Source organism: Pseudophryne corroboree, chromosome 6, assembly GCF_028390025.1.
Source record: "Pseudophryne corroboree isolate aPseCor3 chromosome 6, aPseCor3.hap2, whole genome shotgun sequence".
Classification (NCBI taxonomy): domain Eukaryota; kingdom Metazoa; phylum Chordata; class Amphibia; order Anura; family Myobatrachidae; genus Pseudophryne; species Pseudophryne corroboree.
Window position 1 is genome coordinate 352,181,429 of NC_086449.1, and position 18,045 is coordinate 352,199,473.

The 18,045-nt window shown below is 44.2% G+C and overlaps 1 protein-coding gene across 2 annotated transcripts in view; it reads right to left on the reverse strand.

The window, feature by feature from the left end:
• Nucleotides 1-13,440: 13,440 nt before the first annotated feature.
• PSTPIP1 (proline-serine-threonine phosphatase interacting protein 1) overlaps nt 13,441-18,045 on the reverse strand; it is a 254,785-nt gene continuing 250,180 nt past the window's right edge. For both annotated transcript variants that reach the window (XM_063926584.1, XM_063926585.1), the window contains one exon: nt 13,441-15,756. In XM_063926584.1, coding sequence (XP_063782654.1) covers nt 15,625-15,756 — 132 coding nt within the window. In that variant the 3' untranslated portion in view covers nt 13,441-15,624. The remainder of the gene's footprint in view (nt 15,757-18,045) is intronic.

Sequence of the window (18,045 nt, forward strand, 5' to 3'; positions counted from 1 at the left end):
TACTGTCTATGGGTGTTCTGCCAGCTATAGTCGTGCGGGTGATGTAAATGGCTCAGGAGGCACATTTACATGCAATATATGAGCCAAAGGGTTAATGTGGGCATAATACACAGGTGCAGCAGTATTAAACGCCTGGAAATTTGGTGAGTTTTGACAGGAGAAGTGCATAAAAGATAAGCACCTGCCATAGACTTTTTACTCTAGAGTTTTGACTATAAAATAATGAGACTAATGCAAAGAAGATAGTTCTAATATATTCTTTGTATTTTTTATATACTTTTTATAGTCAAACCCCTGGTGTATACGTTAGTATGACAGGAACGGCTCTGCCTCACCGCACTGCACGCCACTGCTACCAAGAGACCTCAGACCTGATGCAGGGACTACCACAGTCAATGTGGATGGTAATATTGCTTGGCAGCTAGCTGAATCTAACCACAACTTCAGTGGAGCTGATTAATGCCTCTCTTTGACCCAGAATGAGGTCTAGATATTGCACTATAATCAATGACTATAGTACCTGCAGGGTCAGACTGCCAATCTGGCACTTCTGGCCAGATGGGCCAGTCCGGTCACACAAAGAGCGTGGCTTTCTGAGTAACGCAGCTTTATATCTCTCGGCTCGGCCTCCCTCCCTTCCTCTGTCCCACCCGTGGCTGGTATACAGTGCGTGCCACAATGCCAGGACCCGCTGACTCGTGGCATGCCCTCGTGAGCCATGGCTGCATCCCCGATGTCTCTTATGAACTATACTGGATTTTAGCTATCATGGCTCTGGTGGTAATGGATATGTAGTAAGTCCTTGTAGAGCATACACCGTTTCTTTAGAACTCAGTAGATACCTACTGTATGTGTGGTAAAATATCACTAGTAATTAGAAATATTGGGGTAAATTTACCCGTGTTTGTCCGAGATTTTTTTTAAATTAAATACAGAATTTAGTATGCTCTCGTGTTTTGGAGGATCGTTTTTTCCAAAGGTGTATGCAATCGTATTTTACTGACATGTTTCAGGTGACAATCACCAAACACTCCTGTAAATGGCTTATTTTGAGTCCGATCTGTGTTTTTCAATTGCGTCCGCATTCCGTTCCATTTGCAAAATGTACATACACCATTGTGTACGTCGTTATTAAAGTGATGTCATTTCTTATGAAAAGTGTAACCTTTTCATTTTTGTTTAAGTGTTACCAAAGAAAGGTTTACATGAAAATGTTTTTTGATCCATGCCTACAAAACACATTGAGCTAAGTAAATTTTTAAGCATCCACAGGCAAGGTATTATTTTAAACAATGACATGGGTAATCCAAATAAACCTTCACATTTAAAAATAAATAAATAAAAAAAGGACCTGTATATACTGTATACAGTTTATTAAGTTAAAACTAAAATGAACATGTATGGTAATAGTATCCAAAATCATTGAGAACTGTTTTTTTTTTATATTGTTGTATTTTTTTCTTAAATACTAAGTATATTGGTTATGCTTAATGTTTTTTTTGTTAAATGAGAAATTTTCTGTTGTAAGTAATGAAATTATCATGGGTGATTTTGCAAACACGCTGCTGGTTAGCTGTTGCATTTGAAACTTCTATTTTGGGGCGAGTTTGAACAATTCATGGGTGTGTTTGCAAACACAAGTCTGTTGTCTGTCTTCTGTTGTTTTCTATGAAAAGTACTTCAAAGTTTAGCTGATAGTGTATTTGATCGAATTTGTGATTACTCCCGTATTTAGTCTTTGGTAAATTTGGTAAAATGTTTGCAAATTTGGACAAACACTGAGCTTAGTAATTTACCCCATAGAACCTTTAATGGCTACTGGGATTTGTATCTATTACACCTTACATTATTATGCACCTAATACCCCTTTTAAACTGCCTGAAATATCCCGGATTTTGCACGGGAGCGCGCAAAATCCCAGGACTGCAGGCGGTGTAAAAGGGTCCTTCTCCTAAACCCCGGGTCCATTTTCCCGGGAATCCAACCCGGCTTGCAAGCAGGGTTGTACACGGGTAAGAGCCAGGGTAGGAGGCGGTGTAAATGGGTAAGCCGGGTAAGCCGACCCGGCACCCATTAACAGCATGGCAAACCTCCCGTACCGCAATGTCCGGCAGGAGGTCGGGAGGCTGGGGGTCACGGCGCACACTGTCTATGCAGACAGCAGCGCCGTGCTGGTCGCCATGCAGCTGCTGAGGCTGGGGACATGGCACATGCTGTCTATGCAGACAGCAGCGCCATGTTTGGTGCCTGGGGGCAGCACAGCAGCTTCCAGATTGCTGGGCTTGCCCCCAGCATGACGCTCTGGATCACCGGTCTGCAGGATTTCCCGGCGCTTGGAGTTGACATCATCTCTAAGCACCAGCCCACAAGACCCTGCACCCGGGTGCAGTGTAAACGGTGCCGATCCGGGAATATCCCGATCGGCACTGCGGTATAAATAGGGGAAGTCCCGGGTCTGACCCAGCTTGGAACCATGTTCAAGTCCTGGGTCAGACACGGGAATTTGGTGTAAAAGTGGTATTACATTCCTATTCACAAAACTTTGGATCTCTGGGCAAAATATTATTTTAGTTTTGGGGCTGATTCATTGGTGAACAGTAATTACCACCGCTGAGTCTTTGTATGCAGCGGATGAAAGAAATTATGAATAGCCAAAGGAGGCTTCCTAAGTAACAAGATGCCACTGATGGAATCTCTGATCCGATGTTTAATCCAAATATGCAGTACATTGGATTAACTTTGTGAACATAGGACTCAGGTTTCTCAGAAAGTCCAACAGATGCAGACACTTGCTAAGTTCTGCGCGCCACAAAAAAAGGGTCATCATAGCCACATTTTCTGGCATGCTCGACGTCACAACTCCCAAACACCAGCATCATATCAGTCATGCAGCCACTTGTCACAAGACCAGATCTGCACATGTGCAGTGCGGCTCCTGTGCATGCGCAGATCTGAGATTTAGGTAACTAACAAATTTACGTAGATCTCGTAATCAGGCCCTTTGAACAAAATAATACAGGGTATATAAACTAACCATACACATCGGTGCTGCTTATTTCTCTAATAGCAAGTTGCATTTATCTAGGGGCACTGTGTTGTGCCTGCTGCTGTGTAAAGTTCATAGCTGTAGGCATTCGCCTTTCATACAAAACTGACACTCCCACTGTATCAACATTTACTTTAATGTGTCACATTCAGTGCATTCATCCTGCTCTGCGGCCGCGTCTGGCACAGGTAGAATCAACCTAATCACCTGCAGGGTTTGTTATTTATAAACTTGGACCGTCTAGTTTCTCATATGTGGCAGTCTGTAGACGTGTCACCCAGTTTCTTAATAACATTACATCTGTGTGTATATACTATATATATGGTAAAGACAATCTAGATTTGTGAATGTGTCATACCCGATCCTAGCTCTGTTGCTTTCCCTATAATATTTAAGAAGTAACCTTATGGGAGAAACATTTATATTGAGTACGCACTGGTATCGTAGTAAGACCATTTTTATGTGATCAACCTTTCCAATCAGGAACACTGCTGCTTCAGGCCATATTTGGGGTTTTATTCTGAATGGGCGAGGCCATGTTTTTAAATAAAATCTTTAGGATTATTAGTACTACATATTCCTACCTTTAATGCATCAGATGCAAGATTATGTTGAATAAATGCTGTTTCTCAGTTCCTTAATGAAAAAGGCAGATTTGGTCTAATTTATATGAAAGCCAGAAGACAGTCTTTGATAACTGCTAACATTTAGCCTGTAGGTTGTTAGGGTTCCCCCCTGTAAGACGAGCATGTCATCACCATATAACGTTACTCTCTCACCATAATACCCAACCTGAAAGCTCTCAATACCAAGGTCACCTCTAATAATTGCTGCAAGAGGTTCAGGGGCAGATGTATTAAGCCTGGAGAAGTGATAAAGCGGTGATAAAGCAGTGATAAGTACAAGGTGATAACACACCAGGCCATCAGCTTCTTACTGCCAATTTACATATTGGCGCTGATTGGCTAGTGCAGGGGCGGATCCAGAACAAAATGACAGGGGGGGCACTATGATGAGGAAGAGGGGGGTGTTACTAGTGCACGCCAAAGGTGCATGTTCTTGGAAAAGTGAGTGTGGCCTCTCAATACGGGCATAGCCTCTCAGCAAGGGGCGTGGCCTCAAAGGTAATGCCATATTCATATAATGGGGAGCAGGTGATGCCTTGGAAAGACAGAGGGTGACAGGAAAAAGAGGGTGATAGAGAGATAGTGACACAAGGTAGAGGAAGAGGGTGAGGCAATGGGTGACTGAGAGGCAATTGGTGACAGGGACAAGCAGAGTGTGACAGTGAGAGACAGTGGGTGACTTCAGGGAATGGATGACAGCGGGAGGCAGTGGGTGATGCCAGGAAATGGGTGGCAGGGGGAGGAAGTGAGTGATGCCTGGGGAAGACTGTGGGTGACAGAGGATGACGGGGTGTTGCAGTTGGTGACAGGAGAGAGGTGACGGGGAGAGATAGTGGGAGATGGAGAGGTACTGCAGTGAGTGACAGGAAAGGGTTATGGGAAAAGGCAGTGGGTGACAGGGAGAAGGTAATGGGGAGAAGCTGACAGGGATAAGAAGCGGGTGACAGGGAGATGCAGAGGTTGACGGGGAGAGGTTGATGCTTTGGAGAGACAGATGGTTATCTGGGCCCTATAAGCCTCTGGGATCCGTAGCGATGGACATACATGGTATAATTGCTAATTACACAGGACAGGTGCAGTAAGGTGTATTAATATAATGAGAGTCCTCACCAGTGAAGAGAGTGTTCTGTTAGCGGGAACGGCCTCTCCCCGTCCCATGTTGGAGGAGGTGTTCCCGGCTTTCCCCAACCAGAGCTGGACCTTCCAGGAGCAATGGCTGTCTGGGATGGCACAGGAAACAGGCCAGGTGCCATCCACAGCACCATATACCATATAACATCCCCAGTCCCGTAGCTACTTTGCCACTAGCTAAACCACATGCAAACTAGGTCACTGTTGAACAGCTAATAGAAATAACTAAGACAAACTATTGTATAACACTCTCTACTCCTGCTATCCCTTCTCCATCACTCAAGCAAGTAATTCACAGCCACTTTTAGTGATCACCAATGCCAGCCTGAATTAAGTGAATTTAAGCTGACCCTATATACATTGTCACCCTAGTTGCTTTACAATTTAACAAAAAAACAAAAAAAACCTGTAATTACTATATTTTACTGGTATGCCTTAATAATAAGGACATTGGGGGTTATTCAGAGTTAGTCGCAGATTTTGCTATTTTAGCAAAATCTGCAACCACTAAAATCGCATGCAGTGGGGGGCCGCCCAGCACATGGCAAAGTCGCCCAGCATGTTTGGTGCCGCCCCGCGATGGGATCACAATTCTATTTTGATCGCATTGCGAAAAGCTCAAATAGAGGTCGACCTCATGGCTGCGCAGGCAGGTGCACCGCCGCCATGCGATCTCAGGAAATGCAGGTGACATCATCGGCCCCGAAAATGGCCATGACACGCCTGCATTTCATGGTGCACTCCCCCCAACACTGTGTTACCGCCCCCAGAAGCCCGCCATCTGTCAATCATGATGCAAATGCATCCTTCCACACATGTAGATATATATAATACATATATTACATAGAACACATACACACAAACGCACACATAGAACACCACAAACATACATATATACAGTACACACACTCATAGAACACATCAATACATACATAGATCGATATACATACACAGAACACGTACACATAAATATACACATGGAACGCATACATATACACACATACACAATTACACACCACATACACTACACTTACATTTGGAAACTGCCCTGTCCTGAAGGAAGAGGATGCTGCAGTTGTCATTAATGCAGGGCTGGACAGGCATTAATTGTCATTAATGGCAGGGCATGTTTAAAAAATAAGCCACCTTGGCATAATTGGTCCAGCAACTGTAGCCCCGCCCCCTCTCGGCTAAATGCCGCGATTCGCGGGTCGGCGTTGAGGGGGAGGAGCCAATATGACTCAATTACATGAGAATCTGTTCATATTGGCTCCGCCCCTTCCCGACAGACCCGCGAATCGCGGCAAATAGCCGCGAGGGGGCGGGGCTACAATTGACGGCCGCCCAGACCAATGCTGAAAAAAAATGTGCGCCGTAGCTTTAAAGTGTGCTAGCACAATCCTGCTCCCCGCCTGAGCCGCTGGCAGAACATCTTGCTTGGTGCCGTCCCAGAACAGAGCGGCGGCTATTAATGGTTCAGGTCCCTTAATAGCGGTGTGCACCGCCGCTACTGTAGTCTCTCCCTCACCTCTCTCTCCCCGCCCGACAGGAGGGCTAAGAGGCTGACTCGCTCATCCTGGACACGGCCGGGCTTGCGGTTTAAATGAATGAACGACAGGGGGGGCACGTGCCTTTGTGCCACCCCCCTAAATCCGCCACTGGGCTAGTGCATTATCACCTTGCACTTATCACTGCTTTATTACTTCTCCGGGCTTAATACATCTGCCCCATAGTCATCAATGCAATCAGCCCTCACAATAAGTGGCCACCCTGGCTCGTGCTTCTACTCCCTGTGAATAATGGGATATGAATTCATAGTCGTCTGAATTTATATTTTTAAATCCAAATATAGCATTTGCACCTACTAAATAAATTGTGGATATGGAATATTTTCATTACCTCCCAGAAGTAATTCCTGCTGACAATATGATCACAAGATGCTTGCACCTTATTAACTAACAATCTAAGATTTGTGGTTGTTGTGTGATCTGGGATAAACCTTATCTGTTTTGAAGGAATCACCTTTCCCAGAGCCAGATTAATCCCAGAAACCAGATCTTTATGAAGATTTTAACATCTGTGTTCAAAACAGAAAAATACCTGTATAATTCACAAAGCCTAGGAGCTTTATCTTTATGTGGAATTACTCCTTGCCATGCTTCCCTTTAAGATATACTGACTTTTCTGTTCACATGCTTCAAAATGTAGTACTACCAAACTCCATTTATTCTTGTATGTTTTATATGATTCTATATGCAAACCATCTAAACCTGGGGATCCGGTCTGAAGATCGACAGTGTCTAGGTCGACAATGTTTAGGTCGACCACTATAGGTCGACAGTCACTAGGTCGACATGGATGGAAGGTCGACAGGGTTTCTAGGTCGACATGTGCTAAGTCGACAGGTCTAAAGGTCGACATGAGTTTTTCACATTTTTTTAAATTTTTTTCATTTTTTCATACTTAACGATCCACGTGGACTACGATTGGAACGGTAAAGTGTGCCGAGCAAAGCGGTAGCGGAGCGAAGGCACCATGCCCGAAGCATGGCGAGCGAAGCGAGCCATGTGAGGGGACGTGGTGCACTAATTTGGGATCCCGGTCACTCTACGAAGAAAACGACACAAAAAATAAATAAAATCCTCATGTCGACCTTTAGACCTGTCGACCTAGCACATGTCGACCTAGAAACCCTGTCGGCCTTCCATCCATGTCGACCTAGTGACTGTCGACCTATAGTGGTCGACCTAAACATTGTCGACCTAGACACTGTCGATTTGATGAACCACACCCCTAAACCTGCACATTTCCTATTGTGAAAAGAAAGAGTGACACTTCTTCAGTAATATATACCCTAGTAATAGTCTGTCATAAATTGTGGTGTTAATTTGCATTGATTTCTTCATGAGTTGTGGGTTTTGATACTGTTAAAGGCTTTGAGATTACTCAGTTTGCTACCTTACATACAGTATGTACAAATAGTAGACAAGAAATGTGAGTTTGAATGTTATTTTTAAATAAAACAATCTCTTGATGTTTGATCACTTGGTACTAGGGAATATTGTCTTTTTAATCCAATCTACTAAGTATATTTTGGTTTAGTATACAATCGTTATAATCATGTGTAATATATAATAATTTTCAGTGCCTGCTCATGTAAACTCCAAATGGAGTTTGTTGTTCTGCATTTATACTGTGAAATGATATACACAAACTAAATAAGCCCCTTGTGTGCACCTTAAACACATCCTAGATCATTCCCTGCGCTGTTTCTGCATCATCTTGTGCAACAGGTATTCCGATTCACTCCTCATCTTAACAATTTCTCTGGTGTGCAACCGTATCTGATTTATAGGAGACCAGCATAGGGAACCAGAATAGAGAATGATCTGAATTGCCTCTTGGAAGGTGGTATTCTATTGTCACTAGCGATGGTAGCAATGTTTGGGGCATTAAAAAAAATATGTAAGATAGTGATATAAGCATGAAGGAATGACAAGAAAACGTTCATGTGTTGGGTGCCGATGTCTTCAGATATAAGCTAGATGTGGATAACATTCTGACCAGACGTACAGTTGATAGAAAACATTTCCATTCCTTTGCTGAAATGGCAGATTCCACCACTGTGGTGTGTCCACATCAACATGTTACATTGCTGTGCCCCTTCTAATGCTGTGCCCCTCCTAATGCTGTGTCCCTTCTAATGCTGTGCGCATTCTAATGCTGTGCCCCTTCTAATGCTGTGCGCATTCTAATGCTGTGCCCCTTCTAATGCTGCGCGCATTCTAATGCTGTGCCCCTTCTAATGCTGCGTGCATTCTAATGCTGTGCCCCTTCTAATGCTGTGCGCATTCTAATGCTGTGCCCCTTCTAATGCTGTGCGCATTCTAATGCTGTGCCCCTTCTAATGCTGTGCGCATTCTAATGCTGTGCCCCTTCTAATGCTGTGTGCATTCTAATGCTGTGCCCCTTCTAATGCTGCACGCATTCTAATGCTGTGCCCCTTCTAATGCTGTCGGCATTCTAATGCTGTGCCCCTTCTAATGCTGTGCGCATTCTAATGCTGTGCCCCTTCTAATGCTGTGCCCCTTCTAATGCTGTGCGCATTCTAATGCTGTGCCCCTTCTAATGCTGTGCGCATTCTAATGCTGTGCCCCTTCTAATGCTGCGCGCATTCTAATGCTGTGCCCCTTCTAATGCTGCGCGCATTCTAATGTGGTGCCCCTTCTAATGCTGTGTGCATTCTAATGCTGTGCCCCTTCTAATGCTGTGCGCATTCTGTCCTGAATTCTGGGTCATAAAAGTTGGAAAATATGGATATGAGAACTAGGGAGCAGGTGCACCATACACCATTAAAATTATAACCACAATATTCGAGGTTCTTGGCATATATTGGCCAGTATATGAGCCTGCCCACCTACTTCACGGTGACTTCGTCAGACATGTCCCTAACACTATAGGGGTTCGCCTCCGGGGCGCACAGCACCCCCAAACTACCCCAGCCATACCACCCCAGAGTATCGCACAGATAAGGGATAGAAGTGAGAGATCAGTGCTAAGCAAATGAAAGAGGCTGCTGAGTGTGAGAAAGTGAGGTTAGCTGATCAGTGTTACAAGTGTAAAAAATATGTGAAAAATGCTTCATAAATATAAAATAAACACAGGGTGATATAGGTGTTAAAAATAAATGTTGGTTGGTGATGCCCCAAAGTGGTCCAGCCAGAGCAATCCAGGGAGCCCCACGCCCCAGAAGTTCACCCCCAAACTGACTTTCTATATAATTGAAAGGATCTTACCTATGGCTTTTGTGCAGTCAGCATGTGCTAGTTCACTGTTTAAAAGCCTGAGAGGCAGTGGGTGGGGTGCTAATCCAGAACGAGAGCGTCCTAAGCCCTCAGGTGTGTATTCACATACATAATATAGACTATATTGTGGAGAGGGGGCTTGGACTGCACACCCTAGCTTCTTATAATGGGATGTGCTACCTTGCTGGGACTTGGGGGGTCATTCCGAGTTGATCGCTAGCTGCATTTGTTCACAGCGCAGCGATCAGGCAAAAAAATGGCAGTTCTGCGCATGCGTATGCGATGTACGGGCACGAGCAATGTAGTTTTGCACAGGGTCTAGTGATGCATTTCAGTCGCACTGTTGGCCGCAGAGTGATTGACATGAAGTGGTCGTTTCTGGGTGGCAACTGACCGTTTTCAGGGAGCGTGCGGAAAAACGCAGGCGTGCCAGGAAAAACGCAGGCATGGCTGGGCGAACGCTGGGCAGGTTTGGACGTCAAATCCGGAACTGAATAGTCTGAAGTGATCGCAAGCGCTGAGTATGTTTTGAGCTACTCTGAAACTACACAAAAAATTTTTGTAGCCGCTCTGCGATCCAACCGTTCGCACTTCTGCTAAGCTAAAATACACTCCCAGTGGGCGGTGGCATAGCGTTTGCACGGCTGCTAAAAACTGCTAGCGAGCGATCAACTCGGAATGACCCCTTAGTACTGCAATACAGGAACAAGGGAGCCGGTGCACTATACACCATTAAAATTATAATAAACATAATATTCGAGGTTCTTGGCATATATTGGCCAGTCTATATTATGCGTGTGTGAAAATTTCTGTCGCACAGGCGTTCGCAAGGTGATTGACAGGAAGAGGACATTTGTGGGTGGTAATTGGCCATTTTTTGGGAGTGTCTGGGAAAACACAGGCGTTCCCAAGCATTTTCAGGGCGGGTGTGTGACGTCAACTCCGGACCCGATCAGCCTGATTTCTTTGCACTAGAGGAGTAAGTATTGAGCTACGCATAGACTGCGCACACTGCACAGAATGGGAAAAACATTCGATAGTGAGTGTGATGCAAATGGTTTTGCAGCTGTCCGCTGACTGAGGGGAATTTTTGCACAGCGTACACATGCATTCAAACACTTGCACAGGGCGAATTATCACTCCCCTCTGGGTGGCGACTATCGGATCGCAGGACGCTGTAATTAGCAGCACAGCAATCAGGTCTGAATTAAGTCTATGCAGAAAGAATTATTGTATCCTCTCTCTCTCTTTTACCCATATGACAAGCTGCAAAATAACATCTGGTTCTGTGAAGAACGTTGTGTGTTGGCCATCGATGATTCTGAGCTTTGTTCTGGTTTTGGTAGGACAGTTCTGCTTCTTGGGCACTGTTACACTGTCCAACATGCATTTGCAGTGTCCCATGGAGGGGAATGGTTAGGGGAGCAACCTGTTACCGCTGCTCTGCATAGTGCAGAGGGAATCTGGGCGCACACAGAGATACAGACAAAGCCGGGGAGAGCCAAGACAATTTTTAATGCGTGCAGAACAGGGGCTAACGCAGGATTTCTAGAAGGGGGGTTCCAAATGCAATCCACAACCCAACCCCCCCCCCCCCCCAACCCCCTGTGTTTCCCTTTGCAGAAGATTCCAACTCCCAGACAGATGTTAAGAGATATGAACATGGTTCCTAATATGTATACAGTATGTATGTGGAGTAGGGAATTGAGCTCCTATGTATAAAGATTAACCCATATTACTAAACTAGGCAGTTTTTACCAAAATGGTGGCTATGGGGTAACTTGAGCCTGTTTTATATTGAGAGCAATGAAGTGAGAGCAAGATTTCTCAGTGGAATCTTGGGGGGCAGTGGCAAAGAGAAACCCACTCTTGCATTCAAGGTAAATTATTTGACTTTTTTTTTTCCCACAAAGGGGGAGATTTATCAAATCTTGCAGAGAGATAAAGTCTAAAGTCGTTTTTCAAACACAGCCTGTAACATGGCAGTTAGAAGCTGATTGGTTAGTACTTTACCTCCCTCCACTTTATCTATTTTTTACGTTTTGGTAAATCTTCCCCAAAGTGATTTGCTGAAGAAGCTACTGTACCTCAACCTCAAAGGTCTGGTGGAATGGCAAGGAGGGAGCAACACTGTATATTTCCCTGCAACTTTGTTGAGTGGAATGTTGAATAGTTGTTGAAATGCCGAACAGATGATGAATGAAAATTGTTTCACTGTTGAAAGATAAGCTTTATTTGGTTGGTTTTATACTGTTTAAAGTTACCTTTAACCAGATGGTATTTCCCTTACTTATAATGATCTGGCTCAATTTACCCCCCCCCCAAAAAATTGTGGAAAAATACCACAGCGAGCCCTGTGATAATTAAGCAGCTGATTAGAAGCCCTTCAGGAGCTCTGACCACCGCTCCCCTGGTGTTGGTGAGTATAATCAGGGTTGAGGGGGGGACATCGTCAGTGGTACCAGCAGCGATGTCAGCCGGCGGCGCATGCGAAGCACATAATTGGGGTATTTAGCTGCTGAGTGGCTTTGCAGGGACAGAGCTTTTTTGCAAGCTCTGTTCCTGCATGCGATTATTGATACATCCATGCGATGTAATAAATAATCGCGTTGTGAATTGGGTCGATTTTATCACAGCACATCTGCGTCTTCAGACACGGATGGTGATAGACGCTAGAGCCCAGAGGAAGCTCTACCATAGAGCGAAATGCGCATTTGTTAGCCGTGTGCCGCCGATGCATGTCTAATGTTTAGCTCATAAATAACTTGCCTGCACTGTATACCCTAATACCGTTTCGCATATGGAGGAGACTCAGTTATAGGAAGCCCGGCTGTGCGTGCACACCAAAAATCTGCTAGTTGTCCACGTATCATCTTATGACGTATGGCTATGCTGAATAGCAGATAGCTGTAATAAGCAGTCAGCACACTTTGATTTTAAGCATAACTGTTAATAATTCCATAGACATTAATTGCTAATTTTCGTACACCTTATTATAGAACGCTATGCCTAAAAGCACAAGATCAGAGGCATTTGGAAGCACATGGGAATAATTAATATAACTGATATAAACGGACCTATATACCATTTGGGACGTACTTCTTCTGTTGTGGGATAATGTCAGTAATCATAAGTGTACTTTGATTTCAAGTATCACCGCTAATAAATAACTGCTGACTCTTGCAGATCCTATTACAGCTTGTGTGCATTAGCAATAAACAGCAGTCCCTGCAAGTAATCAGTGTGTTGAGTGCATATGATCTATGAGGAATTATAGAATGCTGTGCATAAAAGCACAGGATCAGAGGTGGATGGAAACACACTGGGACATTTAACATAACTGATATAAAAGGAATGATATACTATCTGGGACGTATTTTTCCTGGTGTGGGATAATGTCAGTAACTATATGTGTGTAATTATATATACCTGTACTACGCAGTTATATATACATGGATATAGATTGAAAACATCTGGGGTATAAATATCATGCACAGCTTAGAAGCCTGGTATGTGTAATGCCTGCACAATGTCCCTAGCATATAAATAAGGGCAGAGTGCTAAGAACTTGTATTGAAATACATATGGCAACATTTGTTGCCATTCTCTGCAGATAAGATTGAATTGACACATTATAAATACCAACACATATAATATGTGGAATGCTATTCGGGTATAGGTGCAGTTGTATATTGGATATAGAAATCCATGGCAAGGACAATAATACATTATTACCTATAGCGGATATACATATAAAGTATTGGGGCTATAAACATTTGTACTCATCATAAGAGTACATTGAATATATAAGAAATAATAGGCGGCACACGAATTGGTTTTAATTATATTTTATTTATACACAAGACAGAAATCTGTCTAATAAAGATTTTCTTTTCTTCACGTTTTTCTATTTCTATATTGTTTTTAAATATTTCGCTTTAGTATGATCGAATAATTAGGCCATAATAGTATCATAGGTGGAACATAAATTAGGAATATTCCACGTGGATATTGGTCATCTCTGTTTGAGAATATGTACTCAGTAACGAATCTATGAAATTATTAAATTATTTGTAAATGGGATGGAGTGCACCCCAAGAAACTGATCCCTGCTACAATTTTTCTTTTCTACGGATGGTGATAAATCAGCCCCTATTTTTAACCCGTTCATGCATTTGTTTTCAGCAACTGAGGTCCAATTTGGGCTCCGGTGTTTTAACAGTACCTGTTATTACTCTATATGTATGTTCTTTTCTGTGGTTTGTGTCTGCCTGGTTGCGCTTGTGTGAGTACACATACCTTTTACATACCCAATAAATGTTCCGTTTTACACAGAATTTCTGTTTCACTTATCTAGTCGAGTTCCTCACATAGAGATTACTTTCCTTCTTCTCTTTTACCTATAACACTTATCTTTCATAAGAATGCCTGCTGATGTTATTACTGATTGGCATATTTCTAGTATATAAAAGGTAGATTTGAACTTTCAACTTTATAATGTTAGATAGAGGTGATATACATAGAGTACAGATGCCACCTACTGTATAATCCCAGTATTGCAACTGAAGTGAGACATTTATTGTGATCTCTTTGGTGTATGAAGAAACATTGTGCCAGTCTTCCTGGTGAGAAGTGTGTCTTGAAAGTTATGCCTGACATGCCATGTAACACTTTACAGATCAGGCCCCCTTCCTGTCAACCTTCTTGCGGCTGGTTCGCTAGAACCTGAGCACAACCACTTGTACGGCTTTGTACCCGTACGTCGCGCGTGCGCATTGTGGGGCATACGCATGTGCATAAATGCCATTTTTTTGTCAGCGAGCAAGCAACTCGGAATGACCCCCTATTGGCCTAAGTCAGGTTGGATAGCAAATCACGATCCAACTGGAATTTTTGTGTTCGATGGTGGGCGCATGCACAGGAGGCAGGGAAACGGAGGGTGGCAGAATCCGAACAGGGGGCGTGGCGTGGGCATGGTTGGGGCAGCTGCATGATGTCACACGCTGCCGCTCTGATCAAAAAGATGGCGGCGGATCTCCTGCCGTCTCAGCCTTCCCTACTTTCTGCGACCGCACATTAAATGCATCGCAATCGCAATTAGTGCGTGGTCACGGGGAGATGGGCAGTGGTTAGCATGCTGAGCGGCCTTGGCCTGCGATGGGTGGACCACATACACCTACAGAAATTTGGGAAGAAGATTGTTGACTAAATTAATTGAACAGAACCAGTATACAGAACAAAAAATAAAATTTAGGCACAACGCAAATGTTTCTAATTAAATATGTTGAAATTTGCAATTATATTTAATGTTACACAACATTAAGAAACCTAGCAATGTGGATTTATAGTTTTCCTTTACACTGTTCAAAGTTTCTCTACTGTCAATATGAATACACATCTGTATGATGAATATGTGAATACTGCGCAGTGCCGCTGTAATACGGATTAGTGACAGTGACACGCTTCTTGCCATCAGCTTCTGTGTTAAATATTGATTACAAACATAAGTGGCAGCAGTGGCACAATTAACAACCCATCTAGGGGGCTACATAATGGGGGAGGGAGATTCAGAGGTGGACATAGTTGCAGCAATGGCGGGGTCATTTGGTGCAGCTGCTACTGCATCTTTATGGTAATGCTGTGGCTGATGGGCATCCTACTGAGATGCCCACTGGCTGCGTCGTGATTCCGCTGATGTGCTTACAAAGATGCACTATCGGCCGAACCATCGGACATTGCACCTGCCTATAGCAGATACAGAATGTCCCATTGTCACTGACTATGACAATTTGCGTCAGTGCAACACCGACACAGACGCAACTCGTAGCCACAACTCCAGTTACTAACCAGAAATACCCATCAAAATTGCAGGGATCTCCATGCAATTTGTATCTGCATCTCTGTGCGGTAACCACTGCGCTGCATGCACAGTACGGCCCGGATGCACGCCCCGTGGGAAATCCTCTGAATCACCCCCAATACGTCCTCCAATAATTCTAGCTTCGGATTCCGTAACTCAAAGCTTGCCAATGTAGGTTGCTGGCACCAGCCCTGTATGTCCATTACTCTCCACGGTCCACCAGCCATCTTCTCCTTCCTCTATTACCCGAACTGTGTCTCCAGCACTAATATCCAGCTCATCACTGTTCTGCAAGAATCAATCAGAAAGTGTTAAAGGGTACATGCACTGAATGAAGTCAATACTTGCATCAGAAGAAGATTGTTGCCTTATTTTGCAGACTACATTTCTGCATACAATCAGTGGTGACTATTTTGAACTTGCATCACCTGTGTACACCATACCTCCCAACTGTCCCGATTTTGGCGGGACAGTCCCGTTTTTCACGGTCTGTCCCGCTGTCCCACCCGCGGGTCGCAGTGTCCCGCGAGTGGGGGGGCAGTTGGGAGATCCCTTCCTGTCACTCGCACAGCGTCTATTCCTGGCAGAGAGGGACAGGGGGCATGGCCAGCAGCTCTCACAGTGCTGTCCATGCCCCCATAATGACGAAAACGGGGGCGTGGCTTGCGATCGTGGCACTTGTCTTGAGGTCACGCCCCCTTTCGTTAGGCCACACCCCCTAATTTTGGCGCGCGCAGATGGCCCTCTTTCAATTCAAGCAAAGTTGGGAGGTATGGTACACTGACCTACACCCGTACCCCTACATCTTAATGCTTAGATCAGGGGCTTCCCAACCTTGGCCCTCAAGGCACACTAAGGGCTATAACACACTAGCCGGTTTCTCCCGGATGGCAAAAGAACAGACAAACTATGTGCGGCTTTTTGCCATCCGGCAGAGTCTTTCACACACAACGGCTTTGAGCCGTGTGTAATGCTGTGAGCAGCACTGGCACATGGTGGTCTCCACTTTACACACTCCTCCAGACCCGATAACCATAAAGGAGGAGGAGTTGGACTTTTACTTTCACAATCTTTTGCATATACTGTTCTACCACAGGTTCCATCACTCACATTTACATCATTTGAAGTACATTCCATTAGGGTTTACTCTCCTTTCTCTCTGCGTGTTGCAGCTATCTACCGCCCACCTGGGCATCCAAAACAATTTTTGGAAGATTTTTCTGCCTGGCTCCCTCACTTCCTATCCTCTGACATCTCCACCATTATCATGGGTGATTTCAATATTGCTATTGATTGTCCAAAATCTGCTGCGCATGCCTCCAAACTACTCTCTCTAACCTCCTCTCTTGGCCTCTCCCAATGGACTGACTCCTCTACTCATCAGGCGGGCCACTGCCTTGATCTAGTATTCACCAGACTATGCTCCATCGCTGAACTCACTAACACTCCTTTCCCCCTCTCAGATCACAACCTTATCACCTGCATGCTTTCCTCTGTTAATTCAAACCCTGTGTTGCGGTAGTTCTCCAATCTTCCTCAAACTCGCAGAAATATTAACACAATTAATCTTCAAGAACTTTCCACTTCACTCCAACAACTGCTTTCACCTATTTCTGCATTCACCTCTCCTGAGATGGCTGTATCACACCTTAATGAGACTCTAGAACTAGCCCTTGATGAAGTGGCTCCAGCTACCCATCACACTCCACGTAGGCCTAGATGTCAACCATGGCACTCCAAATTAACAAGACAACTACAAAAACTCACACGAAAACTTGAACGTCAGTGGCGTAAATCTCGTATTTCAAGTGACTTCCTCACATATAAGACAGTCTACCATTCTTATAAAAATGCCCTGGACACTGCCAAACAAACATATTTCCAAACTCTTATCTCTGCTCAAGCCTCTAACCCCAAACGACTCTTTAATACATTTAAATCACGTCTGAATCCTCCCGCACCTACCCCACCAGCCACTATCAAGGCACAGGATCTTGCTTCCTACTTCAAGGAGAAGATTGCTAAGATCCGAGATGAAATGGTATGCTCTTCGGCAGCCAGTGACCTGCTCCGTTCTTTACCTGAACCCTCTGGCACTCTTTCTTCATTTGATCCCACAAATGAAGATGAAGTATCATCACTCTTCTCATCCTGCTTCTCTACTACCTCTCCTCTTGATCCTTTACCCTCACAAATAAGTAAAGCTCTGTCTCTGGTGCTCATGCCTACCTTAACTAACATCTGTAATCTCTCTCTCTCTACTGGTATTTTTCCTTCACTCTTCAAACATGCAGTGATTACTCCCATTTTAAAAAAACAAAATTCTGACCCTAATGCTCTCTCAAACTACCGCCCTATCTCTCAGCTCCCTTGTCTCTCTAAGCTACTTGAGAGACTTGCCTACACTCGACTCACACACTTTCTTAACTCATACACTTTGTTGGACCCACTTCAGTCAGGCTTCCGTTCCCAACATTCCACAGAGACGGCACTGACTAAAGTGGTTAATGATTTGGTCACTACGAAGTCTAAAGGCCACTACTCTCTACTTATTCTTCTAGACCTATCTGCTGCATT